The sequence below is a fragment of the Corythoichthys intestinalis genome, chromosome 1 (assembly GCF_030265065.1).
Source record: "Corythoichthys intestinalis isolate RoL2023-P3 chromosome 1, ASM3026506v1, whole genome shotgun sequence".
In the NCBI taxonomy this organism is placed as follows: Eukaryota; Metazoa; Chordata; class Actinopteri; order Syngnathiformes; family Syngnathidae; genus Corythoichthys; species Corythoichthys intestinalis.
Window position 1 is genome coordinate 66,479,630 of NC_080395.1, and position 23,478 is coordinate 66,503,107.

Genomic DNA, 23,478 nt, shown 5'->3' on the forward strand with positions numbered 1-23,478 from the left:
GAGTTCATCTAAACCAGGGGTCCCCAACGACCGGGCAGCGGACCGGTACCGGTCCATGGCGCATTTGGTACTGGGCCGCGCAGAAATAATAAATAATTTATTAACGATTGACTTTGGCCTGTGCCGCTTAACACACCAATATCCCTATCTACTCTAGATATAGAACTACAGGATAGAAGGTCGTCATAGAAATGCATTGATTGGACTGTTAGCAGTACATCTTGTTCTGTATATCTATGTGCGCTTGGCCTAGATAATAACGAATGACGTAGGTCGTCGCCCATCACATTTGTTCCCGGAAATAATTAGCCCCCAAAACAGAATGACTGTAAAACAGACGTCTTTGGACATATTTTTAAAGGGGAAAAGGGAACCTGACAAGCCAGAAGATGAGCCTACAACCTCGAAGAAAACAAAATCTATGCTACTTCCCAATCACTAAAGACCCACGAACTGCAAAGGAGTGGATTCCTTACCCGTATGTGAATAAAGCGAGTGATTCGAGCATGTCTGTGCTACAGGAATATCATCTTGTAGAGATTGCAAAAGACGGCGACCTTAAACGTACATTTGAGACAACAACACTACATAGGTTCTGGCTTAAAGTCATTTCGGAATATCCTGACATCGCTAGGAGAACACTGAAAACTTTGCTACAATTTCCAACATCGTATCTTTGTGAAGCGGGCTTCTCTCACTCTCCCATCTCGGCTCAGGCCTCCCACTGATTCAGCGGGTGAGTTGTATTTTCTCTGCACATAACATGACGAGGCTAAAAACAAATGTTATCTTATATTTGCTGTATTTTTCTGCGGCACATTGCCGGTATTCTGACAAATTTGGCATGCATGTAACATTAAAAATGACCGCAAATGCAGCGATTCCAAAGTACACACTACAAATTTTCTTTAAAGAAAGCAATATTAACTTATGTCTGCCATGTTAGCTGCACACAACAACTGCACGCAGCTCTCTCACTTAACGACTTCGCCGTGTCATTAAGCATTAATTTATGCCATTATCGTGTTGCACATGTATGTTTGTTATGTAAATAGTTTTTTTTAGCACCGTTGGATAACATTGAGAGTCCAACTGAATATAAAAGAGGGCTTTTTTCACCGCCACAAAAGCTTTGGGAGCAAAATTTTATAAGGGTGAAAAATTTGACAGAACACCAGTCCGTGAACAACATACCCAAATCACACCTGTCCGTGGTGCAAAAAAGGTTGGGGACCGCTGATCTAAACAGGCTCAAGTTTCACAATGAGTAAGTATAAATACTGAGAAATTATTTGATCATTAAATATTTAACTCATAGCTCCCATTTAGTAAGTGTAGAAAACAATGTCTGGGAATTGTAGCTATTTACCATAGGCTTGAACTGTATCACTAAGTACAAAGTGCATCATGCGTTCACATTGATCCTAAAACAACGTTCAACTAATCTGTGCAATTGTCTCCACGCAAGTGTGGGCTATGATGATGGCCTGTCAAAACACACTCACACACGTATCTTACACGGTAGCAGCCCTGACACCCGACTGCAGAACAACTGCATGCAACCTCAAAGTGGAACGGTGGAGACAAGGGTTAATATGTCTGTGAAATTCCAGTTCACACCCTGAAAAGTCTCAACTGCAACATTATCCAGGAACGCGCCTACATTCTCAACTTCAAGTGCAAACATGGGCCATTGTCTGTATGTATTTGTATTGAAAACTGTGGCAATTTTGTATAGTGTGAAAACCTGCTGAATTACTTTGGTGTTGCAGATCTTGTATTGTCTGGGATCACCTCCACATGGGCCGCCCACTGGGTTTCTGCCACACAAACACATATATGTTTCAACATATCAACTTCTCATGAAATGTAAAGCTATTTTCCATTTTATTTATTGAGAGTGAAATGGGGTTGAATGATGATGACTTTTTGGGCTTTCTGTCCATTCAAATCCATTACTAACCTAGTGATACAGGTTCGTGTGCGCACAGAGGCACCGGCACCGCAACTTCTTGAACATACTGACCAGCCGCTCCAACTTGCCCATTCATTTCGAAAGTAAAGCTGGCGTCGGGTTCGAGTGGAACGGCCTGACGTGCTTTCACTGTAGGGATCCCTTGCAGAAACCCAGGAAACCTAAGATGGAAAATAAAACAGGATTCTTTGATAACATCCATTCAACCATTTCCATACTGCCACATTAGAATCACCATTGGGCTGGAAGCAGGATTCTTTTTCAGCTGAGTTTGGGTAACCAAAACCAAATTTTTGTTTGTTTTGTTAAATCAAGAATTTTCTCTATATATAATCATATTAATAATAATAAGCCATATTAGTGTATCATCTCTTAACTAGACAACACAATTTCTGGAGACGCTTTCATGTTGGTCTGTAAACTCCCATAGATTACTTTCTTTTGATTATGGAGCATTTAAGGGCCACTTCCTTTTGATTTTTAGGAAATTCTGTGTCACATCCTGATCATTTTGGGTCACTTCTGTTGGTTTTTGGGTTACATTCTGTTGAGGTTGGGGCATTCCCAGGTCATTTCCTTTTTATTTTAGCTCCTTTCTTGTTGATTTGGGGGGCGTTTCTGGGTCACGTCCTGTTGTTTTCAGGCCACTTCCTGTAACATTGGTGGTCAAAAATATTGACATACCACTACTGTACAGTATAGGGGTGTGCCATCTTCGGCACCTCATGATTCGATTGATTCAATTACGATTTAGGGCGCTACGATTCGATTATTGACCGATGGTCACGGTATTGACGATGATCACGATTGCCGCGATTGTCATGATTATCGATGCATCATACATTACTAATTAATAAAGTAGCCAAACAAATTTATGTCCATTATTTATTTAAAATATCCCAGTGATTCAACAGGAATGATGAAAACATGCCTATACAACAAAAAGCTGCCCTTGAACTGCTTTTTTTTTTTTTTTTTTTTTTTTTTTTTTTACAAGAAAGTGCAAAAACATAAACCATTTTAAAGGCAGTACTTATTTTTCAACCTACCTATACAACACACAGCTGACCTTGAAATGCTCTTTTTACAACAAGGTGCAAAAACATTAGCCGTTTCAAAAGCATAAATTATTTCTCTCAACAATACAATAAAATTTACACTTGTGGAATAAATTTCACATTTTCTGGAAACAAAGTGTCTTTCAAAATAAGACCATAACATTATACTTTGTTTTCAAAGATTTCTATTTCTTTTATTTTTATTTTACATGTTTGTAGTGTTACCGCTGTACTTAAACTTGGATTTAAACATTCTGCATCTGGAATAACTTTTGTACACCCACCAAACAACGCACAACTTGACATGGAAATACATGTTAGCGAAGTCGCTAAATAGCATAACCCTCGGCGCTAACTAGTACCATCTCAAAAACAACAACAATAAAGGCTAAACAGTACAAGAGGGTTGGTGCACTCACCTCTTATAGAGTACACCGGACTTAGCAACACACTCGGGACAGTTTCCAATGAACACGACTTGAACCTACTGCTGGACAACTGAAAGGCAAGGAGCAACAAACTATCTCTCTTCTCCTCTCGCTCTACAATAAATAACTTGTACACAGAAGCGCAGCTGCCTGTCTCATACACAAATTTATTTTCAAGTCTTTTGAAAAGGAGTAAATCTCTCGCCCAGTAACCAGCTACATCTATCATAACGTTTTCCGTGCGTGCGTCCGTTAAAGGTGTCTGGGTGGCAGACATGTCTTGAATTTCGTTCCGCTACTAGCGGTTGTCATAAAGTTATTAGGGAAAATCATCGTTTTTTGAACATTTATGAATCGTAATCGAATCGTCTCGTGTCGAATCGCGATGCATCTAATAATAGATTTGTTGCCACACCTTGAGTACAGTACATACTGTACAGGTAGTCCCAGGGTTGCGACGTTCCCGACTTACATGATTTCGACTTTACAGCGGAAATTCGGGTTACGTTGCCAGCCGTTTCTGTTTTTGCCAACAATGACGATAACAAAAAATATTTTGTCAACGAACAATTTTTTCGTGACGAAGCCGTCAGGATAAAAACATGTCTTGGGAGACTAAAACATGACGAGATGGATGCCAGTTGTCGTCTGACGAGATGAAAATTTACCTTAGTTTCCGTCATAAGTCCACAATGTGTGACATTTTCTTATCTTTGTGCGGTTAGCACGCATTTTAGCAGTGTTTGGTCGTTTCGCTCGTGTAACATGCTGCACCCCCCGCCCCCAGACTGGTGAGTAAGTGTGTGCCCATTACTGGTTCCTTTTGTGAAATGTGTCAGGTGCTCGGTAAGTTTTGCTTTCTTATCTTGGCTATATCTGCCACGTTGCTTTAGCCTTTAAAGGTATGTGATAAGTGATCCTTCATCACACACTAAACTAACTTGTAGCGTTACCATAGTTTAACAGCGTTTGCATTAGCATGAGCATTTTGCGCAGTGAGTGTCTTCCTAGACTTCTGGAAAACGTTTTACATACAGTTTGTGGCGTCCAGGTGAGTTCATTGCAAAGAATGTGCTGTTTTCCTGTTGAGTAATGTATTAACATCATGAAGATGGTGATGTCTTAGTAGACTACAATTATGTGCTCGTCTGTCAATGTCAAACCTTTTATTTATTGACTGATTTATTCATGGAATAAAACTTTTGAAGTTTATAGAAAATATTTTGAGAATTGTAGACTAAAACTAGATAAAGACCAACACTTTTTGAAATGACCCAAATATGACTATGACTAAAAAGTGTTTTCATCCAAAAGACTAAGACAAAAATTAAAAGGGCTGCCAAAAACAACACTGTTGCCAGCATAGGAACGGAACTCGTTCGTAAACCGGGGATTACCTGTACTCATGTTTTTTTTTCTTCTTGTGTACAGAATTTCTGCATAAGAATAAAAAGACGGGTCCATTTATCAAAGAGCGTGACATAGACACACTTTATTCTCTTTGGTTGGCCAGATATAATCATTAGTTGACTGGATTTAGCGTGGATTTTGTATAACTGGCATCAATTAATGTAGTTACATCATCACAGGAACTGCAGTAAAATGTCTTGATGTTGGTTCACTGAATATTGATGAAGAAATAGTTTATGAGAAGGAAAAGGTATGTCTAGAGTTATTTAGGATTCCTCACGGAAAGTTTCTTATAGCCAAGAAACCACCCAGAAAATGCACAAGCCTTTTAGCTTTTTGGATAAGGACCATCACAACTGAACAATAAAAGTGATTAAAGAAATCTCAAAGGTGCTCTTCAAACATTCCTTAGTTTGTGCCCTGGAGAAGGAGGAAGACTGGCAAGGTTCCCACCAGTTTCTCATTCAGGAGTTGACTCACACCCACTTAACTCTTCCTTCACACACACTCAACAGCTGCGTGGGCACCAGCGTGTGCTGCAATGTATGGGACCAGAATGATGTACAAGCTGAAAATGTGTGAATGAAATGAACACATGTCACATGATCCTAGTAAGTGATTAAGACCAGATAACACTAAAGACTTTAAGATAAGTACAAGCGCTACAGAAAATAATAAAGCTAACATTTATTATGGTTGTACTACATATTGAGAGCTGTTTCTGACAATGTGGTTAACTCAAAGATTAGTATAAGAACTCTCAGTAATATGCAGTAGAGCTGTACACCGTTTTTTGTGTGTGTTTTTTTTTTTGTATGTTTTTGGATGTATATTGGCAAATGCTATTCATGTTGCCCCAAAAAAAGATATGCCTCCTCTGATCATGTTAACACCAGTTTCATATTGCATTTCTCTCGATCTTCATCCCTCTCTGGTTGTGTTGTCAGTCCCAAAAAAATGACTACTAAAAGAAACAAAGGCAAACTCATTATCACCGAATAATCCGTTGATAAATTTCTTGCTTATTATACTAGTACATGCCCTGTACATCTTATTACAGATTTACTACTCCTTTTCCTGCGGCTCACTCTTGCATTTGCGTGTGCGCACGCATAATGTGTGATGCTGGCCATAGCAATGAAACACTCATGTGCTATGTGTGCCATGTGGGAAGAAAATAGAAAGCTGCTCTCAATCATCACAATTGTGAAAAAAAAATGCAATTGGCAACATACGCACACACAAACAAAAAAAAAATGTTGCTTTAATGGAAAAACTGTGACCTCTGGTGATTTTATTGTGAAACAGCATTTTGAAGCATGACAAAAGTGCGACAATAGGATAGACAAGCCAGGCATATCATTGACTTAGGGAGCTGAAGGAAGTCCTAGCCCAGGGGTCGGCAACCCAAAATATTGAAAGTGCCATATTGGAACAAAAAAAAAAACAAATACAGTGCCTTGCAAAAGTATTCGGCCCCCTTGAATCTTGCAACCTTTCGCCACATTTCAGACTTCAAACATAAAGATATAAAATTTAAATTTTTTGTCAAGAATCAACAACAAGTGGGACACAATCGTGAAGTGGAACAACATTTATTGGATAATTTAAATTTTTTGTCAAGAATCAACAACAAGTGGGACACAATCGTGAAGTGGAACAACATTTATTGGATAATTTAAACTTTTTTAACAAATAAAAAACTGAAAAGTGGGGCGTTCAATATTATTCGGCCCCCTTGCATTAATACTTTGTAGCGCCACCTTTTGCTCCAATTACAGCTGCAAGTCGCTTGGGGTATGTTTCTATCAGTTTTGCACATCGAGAGACTGACATTCTTGCCCATTCTTCCTTGCAAAACAGCTCGAGCTCAGTGAGGTTGGATGGAGAGTGTTTGTGAACAGCAGTCTTCAGCTCTTTCCACAGATTCTCGATTGGATTCAGGTCTGGACTTTGACTTGGCCATTCTAACACCTGGATACGTTTATTTTTTAACCATTCCATTGTAGATTTGGCTTTATGTTTTGGATCATTGTCCTGTTGGAAGATAAATCTCCGTCCCAGTCTCAGGTCTTGTGCCGATACCAACAGGTTTTCTTCTAGAATGTTCCTGTATTTGGCTGCATCCATCTTCCCGTCAATTTTAACCATCTTCCCTGTCCCTGCTGAAGAAAAGCAGGCCCAAACCATGATGCTGCCACCACCATGTTTGACAGTGATGGTGGTGTGTTCAGGGTGATGAGCTGTGTTGCTTTTACGCCAAACATATCGTTTTGCATTGTGGCCAAAAAGTTCAATTTTGGTTTCATCTGACCAGAGCACCTTCTTCCACATGTTTGGTGTGTCTCCCAGGTGGCTTGTGGCAAACTTTAAACGAGACTTTTTATGGATATCTTTGAGAAATGGCTTTCTTCTTGCCACTCTTCCATAAAGGCCAGATTTGTGCAGTGTACGACTGATTGTTGTCCTATGGACAGACTCTCCTACCTCAGCTGTAGATCTCTGCAGTTCATCCAGAGTGATCATGGGCCTCTTGGCTGCATCTCTGATCAGTTTTCTCCTTGTTTGAGAAGAAAGTTTGGAAGGACGGCACTGTATATGTCTGGAGCAGCAAAAAATTAAAAGCCTTAAAGAAGTCTGTAGAATTCAAAACAAAAAAGCCCTTTAGAATCCGACGCTCTCTTCCTCGTCCTCCCGTACGCTGCTCGTTCTGAGTTCGTTCGTTTAATTCAACAAAAAAGTAATACACAGCTTGGCATCCAAAAACGCAAACAAAAGAGCAATTGAGAGCTCGATAGAGAGATGTTAATCCAAAAAGGAAGAGAGGTCAAAAAATTGTTTCGGCTCTATGCTTCCTGCTTCTCCCCTAACGTCAACTGCCCGCCACCAGAGCCACCCCCCCCTATATATCGTCGCCAAACGTGATGTCATATTCGAAATCAGGCATGATTAGAACAGCTATGCTTTTGGCCATGGATGTCGTCCATTGAATATGGTATGCCCTGATGTGGCTCTATTGTACAACTAGCGTATTTAGTGGGAAAAAATGAAACTCCGCTCACCATTTTGGCGGTGCTCTCAGGCATTTCATGGTCCACATCTTCAATCTTTGGTTCTCGCTCAGGAGTTGTTGTCGCTTTTGAAAGCTTAGGTTTAAAAAAAAAAAAAAACGTTTATCCATCTTGTTTCTTCTTTCCTCTTCTGGTTTTGGCTAAGCAAAGCAAATGACTGTCTCTAAGGTGCTGGTCACATGATCTGTTGACCCATGTTTTAAAATATTTTTTTCGTTCATTTCATTCATTTTTGTTGGTGGTATACATTTTACCTGCAAAGTCTTAATTTTAAATTCATATATGGAAAAGTCAATTACATGCAATGATATTTTCGGCCACCAGCGGGGCCTATGCCCTCTTCCCCTTAATCACCGCGTGTGGTTTTGTTCCAATGTCACTGTTGACAACTTGGCAACATGTCATTTGTCAAAGCTTTTTTTCAGTAAAATGTTTTGATCAAAAGAATACTTAGCGGTTCATCCACTCTATCACTCAATCCACTCAGCTCACTTCTTGTTCAGACAGAAAATAATAGAGGCTTATATAGGCAGCGTTCGTGTTGGAGCGCTTTCTTACACAACATGTATTAACCATTGTTCCATACACAACACGTATTTACCATTGTTCCATACACAACACGTATTTACCATTGTTCCCGATAGAAATGATTGTATTTCTAGGAAAAACAACTAAAATGCTGGATGCCACACCAATTAAAATAATCTGATGAGGGCGCTGCATGTGCAAAAAGCCTGCCTTTGATTACATCTCTTCTGGTTACTGACCTTGGTTTCCTGGCCAACAGCAAAATGGGATTAAAACTGTGTTTTGTGCCTTTTTGGTTCATTTTACAAACAAAAGGACTACCGGTTGTGGTTCAGTGAAGTCCAATTTGTAAAGTAAAGTAAAGTAACCCCTGGCATGATAGGACTTTAATCATTCTTGGGATGGGCGATATAGCCGCGAAATGTTGTGGGTTCTGAGATGTTCCTCCACATTTTATCTTTTTTGGACCATTCTATGTAAACCCGACTGATGGTTTTGTGTGAAACTCCTATGAGATCAGGAGTTTCTAAAATACTCATACAAGCATATGTTCAAAGTGACTTTAATCATCTTTCTTCCCCATCCCAGTGCTCGGTTTGAACAGCAGCAGATCGTCTTGACCATGTCTAAAATGCACTGAGTTGCTGCCAAGTGATTGGCAGATTAGAATTTTGCGATTACCAGCAGTTTGACAGCTGTGCCTAATAAAATGAACAGGGATGTAGTACGCCTAACTAGTTTTTGTATGTTCCTACACATAAGTGCATTAAAGCAAAGTTTTTTTTTTTAATATTGATTCAGCAATAAATATAGAGGTTGTTGACAATGACCAAGTTCTGACCTGAAAACTTGTTGTTGTTACAAGTTACAGTTGAAAGGAAAAAAAATGCTTTCAGCTCACTGAAACTAATTGACTTTGTGACTCATAAAATAGAATCTGACAGTCTCGTACGCACACAGAGTCATGTTTCCATCACAACATTGCAATGACATGAGCTCATTTCTTTGAGATTCCTTAACATTACAGATCATACTTCAACATCTTATAAACCACAGTTAATATGATGGATCTGACAGAATTGCATAGGATCCAACAGAATATTTAAGTATATTGTTACTTACTGTATGCATATAGGTTAATAAACCTTAATAAACACCTCAAGAGCCAATCAACATCCTTAGCATAAACCCTCTAAATTATCTATTTTTTCACATAAATATCTTGCATAAAATATGTCAACACGAGTCTACTGTACATCCAGACAAATTGAGTGTGAATGGGGTGCCATCATTCTCCATAGCAAAGGTCAGTAAAGGTCACCCTCATTAGTGTTACAAACGGATAAATTAGGGTTGGTGACAGTTGAAAATTATAGACAGTACGGCACACGATGATAAAACGGAAACATGAGTGAAGTACAATCTAACACAAGATGACATCATGCTTTTTGTCTGGAAGCAAGTCATGTTCCAGTGTTAGCTTCCTCATTGGCAGCTGTGAGAGGTTTTAGTGCCATGAATGATAAAATTTTGTACAACATGATAAAAATCTGTATACAGAAACGCGTTAGGTATTTACAATTTGGAATTTGCCCATATTTTCCTGGAAAATTTCGCCTCAAAGGTCAAAGGACAACACATGACAAAAATATTGGGATTTGAATTTAAGGCTTGGTCAGTCCCCCCAGTTAGAATAACCAAACATCATGCAGTGCCAAATACATTTAGTATGTTGATAACAACTGGAGGATAAGCAGTAGGGGTGTGACAAAATATCGAAGTGGTAATCTATCGTGATACTTTTTTATCCCAAAAGGTTATCAATATGCTACTGCCAATGTTTCCTCTAAGCAGTGCGCATGCGCAATCACGCACTGCTTGCACATACTATCTATGCAGCGCACCAAATAAAATTCAACAGAAACATATTGTCGCGTTACTAGGAAAACTGTGTGCCACAGTTACGTGTCAGCGGGACACTCCCATCCTAAACTCATTCCAATTCAATTCAATTTTATTTGTATAGCCCTATATCTATATCACAACAAGGTTGTCTCAGAGGGCTTTGCAGAGTCAATATGATACACAGTCAGAAACAGTAGGTGAATTGATGAAGCTCATGACCTGGGCATCCCCTCATCCTTAGAGCCTCCATGTCGGCAAGAAAAAACTCCAAAAACCCTTTGGGAAAAATGAGAAACCTTGGGGAGAACCACAGTCAGGAGAGATCCACTCCCAGGATGGACAGGCTATAGATGCAGTTGTTTTGTAAAATATCTTAGGATGATTTCCTGACGAATGTATCGATTATCATTGTATCGCCATATCTTGAGATTAGCGTTATTGTAACCTTTGTAGAGGTGGGAATCTTTGGGCACCTAACGATTGGATTACGATTACGATTCAGACGCTCTGATTCGATTATAAATTGATTATTGATGCCCCCCTCCCCCTACTTTTTTATTTTTTTATTTTTATTTTTTTAAAGTTTTGTATATTTGTTCCAAAATTGTTCAAAAATCCTCTCCGGCTAAATAAACCAAACTACTATTTTAGTATCAAGTTACTGGTTAAAAACAGTAAATAAAATACTCAAGTCCCCATTCTGTATCAGCAGCTTTAAACTACATTCAATTAATTTAATGTTGTGAATCAACCGTTAAAGTTTTTAAAATTGCGCCCGTTATTCCATAATTTTCTTCATGTCTACTTTCGACATGTGAAAGTTTTAAAACTGTTTCATCATTTAAAGATAGATTCAAGTCAAGATTTTGCCGATTTAGGGGTATTTTAGATAAAAAGTAATTAGGTTCTCTACAACAGAGCCTTCTAGAGAAGTCTACAGCTTTAAGATGGCGCCTGTTTACTAGCGCGGGAAAGTCTGTCATTTCACATCTAGTCTAGATATAAGTGATATCTACCATAGCCGTATGTTGCCGTATGTTTGTAGCAACTAGCAACTGGACGCTGTTTGTAGCGGCTGACAGCCGCAGTCAGGTATTATTGTTTTGTTTTTTTACCTAGCGGCATTAGCTGCACATGATATTTACTCTCGGTCCGTTCCTCATTGCGTCCCGAAGACCGCGCTGACTGCGTTTTATTTCCACTTTACCTGGTATAATTCAATAATCGGAATTTGGATGTTTGTGAATCGTTCTCGAATCTTCCATGGCCGAATCGCGAATAATATAAGAATCGGAAATTTTGCACGCCTCTAAACCTTTGTATGGCAAATCGTATCGTATCAAGAGATACCAAGAGCTTCCTACCTCTAATAAGCAGTATTGAAAATGGATGGATAGATGACAAATACAATTTCTTTAAACATTGTTTTCTCCATTATCATCGGTCTATGAAATGTTCAATTTACATACTTCAATAGTTCATCAACCGTCTATCACATTTTTATAGGTGTTACCCCAGTCATCCACCAAACATGTCTACGGCGCATCAGCGTTGCCGGCACATCAACGCACCGCTGACGCTTGCCCCCAATTTCCACAGGACGCGTTTTATGAGCAGAGCCTCTGTGGCGCGGCTTGATCGGTTCACGCAAGGATTGTAAGACTGCGTGAGAGTACCGGGTATTTAAAGATAACAATACAACAATCATTTGGCTTGTCACACCCCGCGTAATGGTCAGCTTTCTTTCTAAAAGAAAGAAGAAAAAAAAGTCCTGTGCTAAAGAGAAAAACAATTGCAATGACACAGATTTTAACATGTATCTTACAAATGAAACCATGAAATGAAATGAAATCATTTTCATCAACGGTATTAAAAAGCTTTATTAATGAATTTTCTCAAGCACCACGCAGAAATTAATACAGTTAAATGCACATGATTTTGAAAATGGACCATATCCACCGTATTTTTACAGGAGCGACTTCCGGTCTGCCCGATCCTACCTAGTAGCATCGACGCAGGAGAGCTGCGTCTCGCGTCGAGTAATGAACTCTGCCATTCGTTTCGAGTGCCACACGTTGAACCGCTTCTGGTACGCGTTTAAAACGTGGCCGCACTGCGACTGGTGTGTACTCCCTGCTTGACTTGAACGGCAACAGTGACGCGCCATAGATGTGCCTGGAGTGTGTTACCAGGGTTACTAGTGTGTAAATGTTGCAATGAGACACAGTCTGAATGGGTCAATTGTCTTGCCATTCTGCAACAAAAGATTGCTTATCATTATATGATAGGAGTAGGTGTAAAAAGTTTGGGTCATTAAGCATGAATCCAACATGGATTTTGAAATTTGTTTAAATAAAAAAATACAAAAACGTGTTTGAAATTTGTTTGAATAAAGAAATACAAAAAAGTTTTTATTAAGTTTTCAGTTGCAGGTCAGTGTTGACAGAATAGTGTGTTGCTGCACTATAAACAATTAGAATTGACTAATTGTTAATAATGTACTGTACAATGTGTAAACCTTCATGCTGAGAGTATATAATCTCAGTTTCTGCCCCCACACCCAGTGGGTGGGTTGTGTAAGTGAAGGGGTTGTCTGGGCGCTTGCTTGACAGCAATGAAAGAGATATACTGCAGTGTTGTGCATGCCTATCCAAAAGCTTGCTACAAAGAGCAACAAACCATCAGAACACAAATACGTTACAAAAACAATCTAATCAGCACACTTAACGACCTCAGAGACCTGTCATGTCTAAATCTGGTAAAAGGGCTGTGATTAGTTCATTATCCAATTGAGCTGGATTTTCCCCTGTGGAACCCGAGAGGCCAAATTACCGAAATGGTAGCCGTTTAGCCTGTCAAACTTTGGGGAAAGACGATGTTAAGGCAAGGGATATAGCATCACAGTGAAGCTGAGTAAAGTATTCATTTCTATAGGTGAATCAAACCCATGAATCAACACCAATCCAGGCTGTATGCTGCCAATCACCGAAAGTCATTTTGAATAGGCTCCAGTTTCTCAATTAAGGTTAATCAGGAAGTAGTAAAAAATAGATGAATAGTTGATAATTATTCTTTTATGTACGTTTTTTTTTATGTTTTAGCGCACAACATGAAAGGGAATTGTGGTGGTGGGGGGGGGGGTTGGAGGGGAGGACTGCCCCAAACTCGGAGTGCTCAATGCAGGGTTACATCATTATAAACTCAGCCCCTGAGAGGCACTGAAAATGAGCAGAGTTCTTTTCAGATGTTGCCGTGCACTGACTTGTCTTGATGACTTACACTGTGCAGGGAGGACACGCAGGCGGGTGTGACTAGCAGCAGGACAAAGGTCAGAGCCTCATAGAATGTCAGCTTCCTGCAGACACATAGAGACACAAACAGTGGACATGGACCAATGTTAGACAAGTACAGAGGTGAAGGGGCAACAACAGGTGAAGCGCATCGATAGACCAAAAGCTGATGATATTTTAGGTTTTGGGCCAAGTGATGTTTTCGCCTACGACAATGGTAACGAAAATAATTCGTCAACAGACACTTTTTTTCATGATGACAACAAGATGTTAACAAGCTAAAAACGTGTTTTGAGAGACTAAAGCATAACAATACAAATGCTAGTATTCTGACGAGACGGAAATGCGCGATAATTTCTGTCATGTTCGCAATGTGTGACATTTCATGTGTAGTTAGCCTGCATAGTAGCAGAGTCTGGTTGAGTCACTCGTGACATGCTGCCCCCCCCCGACTCTCCAGTGTCGTCTCCATTTACTCCAGCTTGCACACACGGTAAGATTTGTTTTCTGATCTTCGTCAAAGAGAATATACAATGTTGCTTTAGCCTTCAAAGGTTCGTGCTGAGTGATTATCACACACTAACTGTAACTCATAGCGTTAGCATCCTGTTCGCGTTAGCATAAGGCTAATGCTAATGGAGAGCGTTCTCTTACAAAGACTGGCAAATAGAGGTCGAAGGAGGACCGTCTACATCATAGACATACACGGCTAGCCAAAAGTATTGGCACCCCTGCAATTCTGTCGGATAATGCTCAATTTCTCCCAGAAAATGATTGCAATTACAAATGCTTTGGTACTAATATCTTCATTTAATTTACTGGCAATGAAAAACTCTAAAGAGAATGGAAAAAATATATATATCTTTATCATTTTACAAGGGCTGTCAAAATTATCACGTTAACGAGCGGTAATTAATTTTTGTAATTAATCCCGTTAAAATATTTGACGCAATTAACGCACAAATGCCCTGCTCAAACAGATTAAAATGACAGCATAGTGAAAGGTGTACTTGCTGTGTTTTTCAGAGTTTTGCCGCCCTCTGCTGGCACTTGGGTGCAACTGATTTTATAGGCTTCAGCACCCATGAGCATTGTGTAAGTAATTATTGACATCAACAATGGCGGGCTACTAGTTTATTTTTTGATTGAAAATTTTGCAAATTTTAATCAAACGAAAACATGAAGAGGGGTTTTAATATAAAATTTCTATAACTTGTACTAAAATTTATCTTTTAAGAACTACAAGTCTTTCTATCCATGGATCGCTTTAACAGAATGTTAATAATGGTAATGCCATCTTGTTGATTTATTGTTATAATAAAGAAATACAGTACTTATGTACTGTATGTTGAATGTATATATCCATCTTGTGTCTTATCTTTCCATTCCAACAATAATTTACAGAAAAATATGGCATATTTTATAGATGGTTTGAATTGCGATTAATTACGATTAATTAATTTTTAAGCTGTAATTAACTCGATTAAAAATTTTAATCGTTTGACACCCCTACATTTTACACAAAACTCCAAAAATGGGCCGGACAAAAGTATTGGCACCCTTTGTAAAATCATGAGATGCTTCTTTAATTTGTGTAATTAACAGCATCTGTTACTTACCTGTGCCACAGAACAGGTGGTGGCAATAATGAAATCACATTTGCAGCCAGTTAAAATGGATTAAAGTTGACTCAACCTCTGTCCTGTGTCCTTGTGTGTACCACATTGAGCATCGAGAAAAGAAAGAAGACCAAAGAATTCTCTGAGGACTTGAGAAGAAAATTGTGAGGAAGCATGGGCAATCTAAAGGCTACAAGTCCATCTCCAAAGACCTGAATGTTCCTGTGTCTACTGGGCACAGTGTCATCAATAAGTGTAAAGACCATCCCTAGATGTGGACGGAAAAGAAAAATTGAGGAGCGATTTCAACGAAAGATTATGCGGATGATGGATAAAGAACCTCGACTAAAATCCAAACAAGTTCAAGCTGTCCAAACAATGAAATTGTGATGCTGTCATAATCGTTTTATTTCGAGAATGTCATCATATGTCGAAACAAATGACGATTCAAATTTTACGTCGGATGTCAAAACGATTGTATGTCGAGGTACCACTGTATTTGTATATTGTAGTCCATTCATGCATCTGCAATATGTCTTGTCCTTATTGGGGTTCAGCTGACTTCGCAAGAACCTGTATTGTCACGAGTCAATCGCAGGGCACATATCAAGAAAGTATCAGTCAAAACTCTCCTAGGAAGAATGTTCATTCAATGTGGGCTAAAGCCAAAGTAAGGGGAGATTGTACTGTAGTGAAACTGTACTTCTTCAATTTAAAAGGGGTTCTGAGACACTGAGTTTCCCCTTTAAAATTTCTTTTGATCATCTACTGTATTTATGTGAGCATTCAAGCATCAGGAAAAATAAGAGACATTTGATGTGCGGTCTTTACAGATATGACCTCCCCTCATGTTGTTTTTAATGTCACGCATTAGCTTTGTTCGATTGTTAGGCTGCACTTTACTAGCGGGCAAACACGCCTCCCTGTGACTAATCAAAAGACAAGTGTATTTTCTGAGAAGTGATACAATGATCCTGGAAAATACAGCCCCTCACCCCCTTTTGAAACACTTCCTGGCAATGCTCTGCTGTCAGACACAGTGTCTCCTCTTTGCCATGTCACGATCACACTCTTTGGACAAAGTGTTGCTGTAAGATGTTTGGAAAGATGCCCACTTCATCTACTCTTTTTCTACCACATCCTTTTGAACCGCCATCAAGGCAGTCTGTCGTCGATCACTCACTCTTTTATCTCACCTCGCACCATAAACAGGATGCAAATCTACAGCTTTGGAAGATGTCTTTTGGCTCATACCCAGGTCAGTAGTTGGCCTGTCCAATTAAACGATAAACATCTCGCTCACACATGGCTGAGCAGGCCCTCCCTTCAGAGCCTTCAGCTTCTTCCTTAGATTAGCATGGGAATTCATATCAGAGGAAGAAGGTCATGTTAACCAAAACAACAGCAAGAATAAATCATCATGGTGTAAGGAATTTATATCCTTACCTTGCTATACAGCCACAGCCCTTTTGTATGTAGATGTAGATTATATGGTTTCAAATTTTTAGGGTGTATTATTGTTTTTTTAAATAATGTCTCCTGCTCCCTAATCTTAAAATCAGTTTGAGTAATTTAAACAGCAGTGAGAACAAATCAATTTTGATCAAGAAATAGAAAAAAACCTCAATGGTCTACAACACTGGTCCAAACTCTGGCCTTGCACAAGAAGCTTGAGCTCAGCCTGCACCCTGTTTCACGTCTCAGTTTTAACACTAGATGGAACTAGTCAATCGATATATCGTCCCGTACCGTCACGGTTTCGGGCATCATAGTTTGGTGCATGCAGTAGACTGTGATTATGTTGGAGTAAAAAAACTGAAAAAGAAAAATGTATATGGCGGAAACACACACTTTCTTCTGGGGGAAGAAAATTTTTGAACAGGAGGGCATTTTGAAAAAAAAAATTTTTTTTAAACAGCAAAACCCTATCTGGAGGTGAGAGCACGCGAGAGCAGAATTACAGACGCCATGACTTCAACAAGATATTATCCCGTACTTACCTTGTTTCGATCCAAAAACTCCATGTAGCATGTATCACAGAGTGTCAAGACACAGCTGTGAATGGCCACAGCTGGATTTTTTGGGGATTTTACGGGTGAAACAAGGTAATATAAAAAGGGTCGTGATTCAGAAATCACAGACATCAAGGAGTGGTCGAGATTTTCTTTTTCATATATATACCCTTTTAAAAGTTTTTTTTTTCTTCCCTTTTTAAGGATCGATCTTTTATCATCTAATATATTGGAGAAAATGCGACAGTAACAAAAAAAAATACAATTAAGCGATAGATATGAGGTAGATATCCGTGACGTTTTTATTGACGCCATTTCTTTCATTGTGACATAATTTGTTTAAAAAGTTTAAAATATACGAGTGAATAGTTTTTTAAAGTCGTTTTTCTTGTTTTAGACGAAATATTAGCGATCGATTAATGATTGTAAGTGTAACCGGTGTGTCAGCGCTGCCCCACGTTCCACTCCCACCTCTGACTAGGCAGAGACGCGTAACCACGCGCCACGACGCCTCCACTCGGCAGGTAGGGACGCTAACCACTGTGCCATAAAGCTCGAGCCAATGGCACAGCCGCCAGCGTCCCCACATCAAGGAATTGGCAGGGAGGTTTCCACGCTCCACAATGGACCTGCGTGTACCCGTTATATAAGCTAAAAATGACAGACATTTTGAATGATAAATATAATTAATTACCTTTGTTTTATTGCTGGGTTGAAACAAAAGCGGTTGCGTGACATCTGTAAACGGGGGTTTCCAGGGTAAAATGGACAAATTAAAAATAGTTTGGGGGTTTAATGCGCCATGATTCTGCAATGGCAGCATATAGACATATTGTTCTATCAAACACAATAAGTTCTTCTGGCTTAAAATACAGCAGTTTATTTTAAAGAGGTGTTCAAGAGAAGAAACTGCTTTTTCAGTCTTGTCTGTGTTTTCCGCCATACATGTATGTATATATATATATATATATATATATATATATATATATATATATATATATATATATACATACACATATATACATATATACATACATATATATATATACATATCTATCTATCTATCTATCTATCTATCTATATATATATATATATATATATATATATATATATATATATATACATACATGTTTAAGTATATATATGTTTGAATTTCTTATAATGTGCCTAAACTAACATTATGGGGATAAAAAATAAGAAAGACAAACTACCAGTGTTGTTAATAACAGCGTTGTATAACGACGTTGCTAACGGCGCTATTTTTTTCAGTAGTGAGTGATCTAATTAATTACTTTTTCCATCTTTGCAACTACGGCTGCTAGCCTATTGCTAATCAGTACATGTTAGATGGCTCCCTATAAAAGCAAGCGTTACAAGTTTTTTGTTCGTTTGTTTACAAGTGGAAAAGGCCGAGTTATGCTACTGCGGCAGTCCTGCGCCGTCAAGGAAGACCCAATTTACGGCCCTCTGCCGTTCCTTCACAATTTTCTGACTTTGCGTTGCGTCAATGCGTGTGACTTGGTGGAAATGGACTGTGATTGATCCGCTCAGACTGTTGTTTCCGATTCAGCACGAAATAACCGCCATTGTCAAACATTATTTTGCTACCTGCAAAAATGGACCAAGCCGGCGAGAGTATCAACGAAGAGCAAGTATGACAACTTCTACAATGTCTCGTGAAGACATTATGAAAATTGCCAAATGGCAAAGCAATTCGTGGGAGGAGATTGCTGAAAATACGGGGCTGGAGGTCAGCCAGCGATTGAATAAAAAAATGGAAGAACCACCGAGACAAGTATGTGTGTGTTCGGAATCGAATGGCCACACGAAGCGGTGACCCAGTCGGCCAAAAACTGCCAGCTTTTTATCACTTTATGTCGTATTTTTGGTTGGTGCACTTTATCATTTATTGTGTACATATGTTTGCTGTGAGTCTGTGACTTATTTACGTGTCACACTTCAAGTTTATGAAGAATAAAGCACAGGGATGGTGTCAAAATAGTTGTTTTTATGTTTAATTTTAAACTAGACAGTTCACACACTTGGTACCTCATCACTGATTGAGAGGTCCTAACGTGTTCACCATCAAGGCTTACAATGCAGTTTGGGAAGTTCCATAGCCGCCAGATATCTGCTATGGCTTCCCACTGGCTGGTTGTAGAACACGGCAAAAAAATAAAAATAATAAAATAAAATAGGGCTGGAGGGCTGTCCACAATTTTTTGCAGACCTCGGCCAAAATGTTGGACACAGTGTTCGACGCCAGTTTGAAGCTAGCCGCCACAGCTTGCTGGCTTCCACCCGAGGCTAGAATTCGTAATGTGACCGCATCAACAGTCCGACAGACCGCCTCCGAAACAGTCCTGTGTCACCTGCGCCTCAACATTTGCATGATCAACATCTGTTGTTCAATGTTGATGAGCTGAAGATCCACATTCAAGCGTTTCATCTCCATTAACATTTTAGCATGGCAGTGTAACCGGAGAAAAACAAGAAGTCAAGAGTCCCCCAAAGCTGCCTGGCGGTGAATTACAAAGCAACGCCGCAGAACTATTGATTGCTCATTGACGCCATAGTTTTTTCTCCATCACCGCAACGAGTAGCATAACTCAGGCTTTACTGAACATTGGGGGTGGGGGGTGAGAGGCTGGGGCTGGAGGCAGTGGCTTGCCTCCATCCCGCTCGATCCCGAGATACAACCACAAGCTTTTTAACTGCAGCAACATTAAGATATGCTATTGGAGCTGGAATTGCCGAAGACAGTGGGATAAAGTCCGTCTGGAAGCCGCCGAGGTTATCTATGATGTCAGGTGAAAGTTTGGAGAAGCTCCCTTAAGCTCTACTGTCTGATAACACATTCCTCGTATGCTCAAACTTCGTTAATATTTTTCTAATTTCATGAATTATGATTTATTGACCCGTTTTGCACATGCACCAATCTTTTTAAATAAAACAAGAAATGGAATCATGCTGTCCAAATTTTTTATTGCGATCAATGTCTGCAATACAAAAGAATGACATCCTATTTTTGTTTATATGTACATTAGGGCTGTCAAAATTATCGCGTTAACGAGCGGTAATTTAAAAAATTAATCCCGTTAAAATATTTGACGCAATTAACGCACAAATGCCCCGCTCAAACAGATTAAAATGAGAGCACAGTGAAAGGTGTACTTGTTGTGTTCTTCTGAGTTTTGCCGCCCTCTGCTGGCGCTTGGGTGCGACTGATTTTATAGGCTTCAGCACCCATGAGCATTACGTAAGTAATTATTGACATCAACAATGGCGGGCTGCTAGTTTATTTGTTGATTGAAAATTTTACAAATTTTATTAAAACGAAAACATGAAGAGGGGTTTTTATATAAAATTTCTATAACTTGTCTTTTAAGAACTACAAGTCTTTCTATGTATGAATCGCTTTAACAGAATGTTAAATAATGGTAATGCCATCTTGTTGATTTATTGTTATAATAAAGAAATACAGTACTTATGTACCGTATGTCCAATGTATATATCCATCTTGTGTCTTATCTTTCCATTCCAACAATAATTTACAGAAAAATATGGCATATTTTATAGATGGTTTGAATTGCGATTAATTGCGATTAATTACGATTAATTAACTTTTAAGCTGTAATTAACTCGATTAAAAATTTTAATCGTTTGACATCCCTAATGTACGTACCTTGTCGTATTTCCTTGTAACAACAAAATTTGTGTCAGCCCTTCTGCATTCAGCAAATGTAATATAATTTCTAATTTCACCTCATTTTGGTCATCAAGCGGCCGGCGTATCAATCTATATCTCACGTCAACATAGGCTGACAGGTTGTTGTGATTTTAGTCCATGAATGATCAACGAAGTGATAAGAACAATCGTCCAATCTCATCTTCGTCCCATATAGGTTGTGCTGAATCCATTTTTGAAGATTCCGTGGGTTCCTCTGGCTTGATTTTGCAGTTTTAACGTCGTCAACACACTGTTAACTTCAACTCATGAGGTTTTTTTCTAAACTGGAAGTTTGAGGCAGACATTGTTCAAGATGGCGCCGCTCAGGAAACTTGTAATGTTGTAAGATTTTTCTTGCATGAGAGAATATTCAATGTTGCTTGCTTTAGCCTTTAAAGGTTTTTAGTGAGTGATCCTTACACTCTAAATGTAACACGTAGCTTTAGCGTAGCATTCACCTTACCATTAGCTTTAGCATGGCGAGCATCCTCTTAAACTCTCACCCTCACTTGTTTACATTTCGTCGTGACATCCTAGTGTGTTTGATTTTTTTTTTTTTTTAAACAATGTACTGTCTTGCTGAGTGTGTATAATCATAAAAAAATTAAAATTGCTGCGTTCGTTGATTTGGTAGCACAAGACCGAATTATTTGTTCAAGTCTCAGGTCATCATTGTAAATTTGAAGCTGTTGAAGCAATTTTTAAAAAAATTGCCTTTCATAATCCACGCGTTAAAAAAAAAAAGTATATCGGCTTACAGAATCAGCTTTGGATATCAGCAATTGGCTGAAATTTTTTCTGAAAAACAAACATTGGTCGACCTCAAAATTTTTGCATTATTATTTTTAGTTTCTCGAAACAAATAAAATGCTGAATTAATGTAGAAATTAAATGTTAATTAAACATAAACAATAACATTTTAAAGTTGATTTTGTTTTTTGTTTTCTTCTTAGTATTTCACTCGTTACCTCAATTGACAACGATGGGCAGCCAATTTATTTGAAATGGGAAAAGTTGCTGTGAATGCTCATGCTTCGGTACCAATCCATTTGGACTGGGTGGGCAACAAATTGACTGGATGTCTATCGACATCAATGGCAGCAAATGAGTTTAGTGAGTGCCCATTAAAAAGAATATAATGTACATTTGGTCATGCCTGAAATGTAAAAATGAACTATTTTCTGACTGACTGACTGTTTGACTTTCTCTTTGGTGGTATTTGAACATGAAAAGCCAGCAGTCGTGGACACTGACTGATTGCCCTGCTAACTGCAGGGGCCCTTGGAGAGGTGAGAGGGGTCAGTCTGCCTCCTCCTTCTCTCATTAAGCCTATAGCAGCACATTAGTGCTTAGCTCCAGGCCAGGGAGAGGGAAGTAGCTTTAATCAATGCGAGACCAGTTGTTTATTTTAACTGACATGCGTTGCACACGTGACAAGAGCGCCAGAGGGAAACACCCACCCAAATGACACTCCATTACACTTAAACATAGGCAATGGAAAAACAATAGAATTACTGGTTATTTATAATTCCTTTCATGATTTGGATTTTGTGATTACTCTAAACATATCCGTGTTCAATTTTAGTCAATTTAGTCAATCACTGTAATTTTCCAAGAGGCATAGACAAGCCTCCAGAATTCTGGAAAAAAGAGTAACCTGAACCAAAAGTGATGGGAAGGATAAAAAAAAAAAAAAAAAAGGAACAGAAAGGCTTTAAACATCAAAATGACTCCAGAAATCTAAAGACCGGGTTTCTACAGGTATCAGCAAATCTCATTTAATGCTTTTTTAATACCACTTTAAACTATTTTAATGCTCACACCCAATTGCAGATAGTTTCACCCAGGGCCGGCCCAGCCTATACGCAGACTATGCAGCTGCCTAGGGCCTCTGACCACTAGGGGGGCCCCAATCTGGCAGTTGCTTAATTTATAATTTATTTTGTTTACTACAGTTTGCTTTATTTGAATTTTTTGAGTTTTGATACTTGATTACAAGCTTAAAAAAATAAAAATTCTTCCTTAACCTCTTTCTTTCCTCTTTTAGAAAAAGGTTTGGCGCTATCTACTGTAATTACTGACAATCATTTGGGGTGAGAAGTTTGAAGTATGCAGTGCAACAAAATCTGATTAATATACAAAATATGGACGTATGGGTTGGATTGCATGTATGGGTTTCACAGTACACTGTGACGAAATGGTGGGCCAAAAATATGTGCCCCTTTGCATTATTTTGCTTAGGGCCCCCAAATGGCCTGGGCCGGCCCTGGTTTCACCCATTCACCCACACAAAGATTAAGTAGAGTTACCTCCTTATGTTAATTACTTTTTAACCGATAACCGACATCCTGATATTGTCCAACTCCAAAAATACGTTACCGATATCAAACCGATACTGATATATACGGTCATGGATACAACAAATTATGGCTAGTAGTACTGTTATTCCCCA

General features: G+C 38.9%; 1 protein-coding gene across 2 annotated transcripts in view; it reads right to left on the reverse strand.

Moving 5' to 3' along the window:
* adamtsl5 (ADAMTS like 5) overlaps positions 1–23,478 on the reverse strand; it is an 82,470-nt gene that overhangs the window by 41,925 nt on the left and 17,067 nt on the right. For both annotated transcript variants that reach the window (XM_057836721.1, XM_057836713.1), the window contains exons 2-4: positions 13,655–13,730; positions 1,964–2,136; positions 1,760–1,820 (exon numbers count right to left, since the gene is read on the reverse strand). In XM_057836721.1, the coding sequence (XP_057692704.1) occupies positions 1,760–1,820; positions 1,964–2,136; positions 13,655–13,730 (310 nt within the window). The remainder of the gene's footprint in view (positions 1–1,759; positions 1,821–1,963; positions 2,137–13,654; positions 13,731–23,478) is intronic.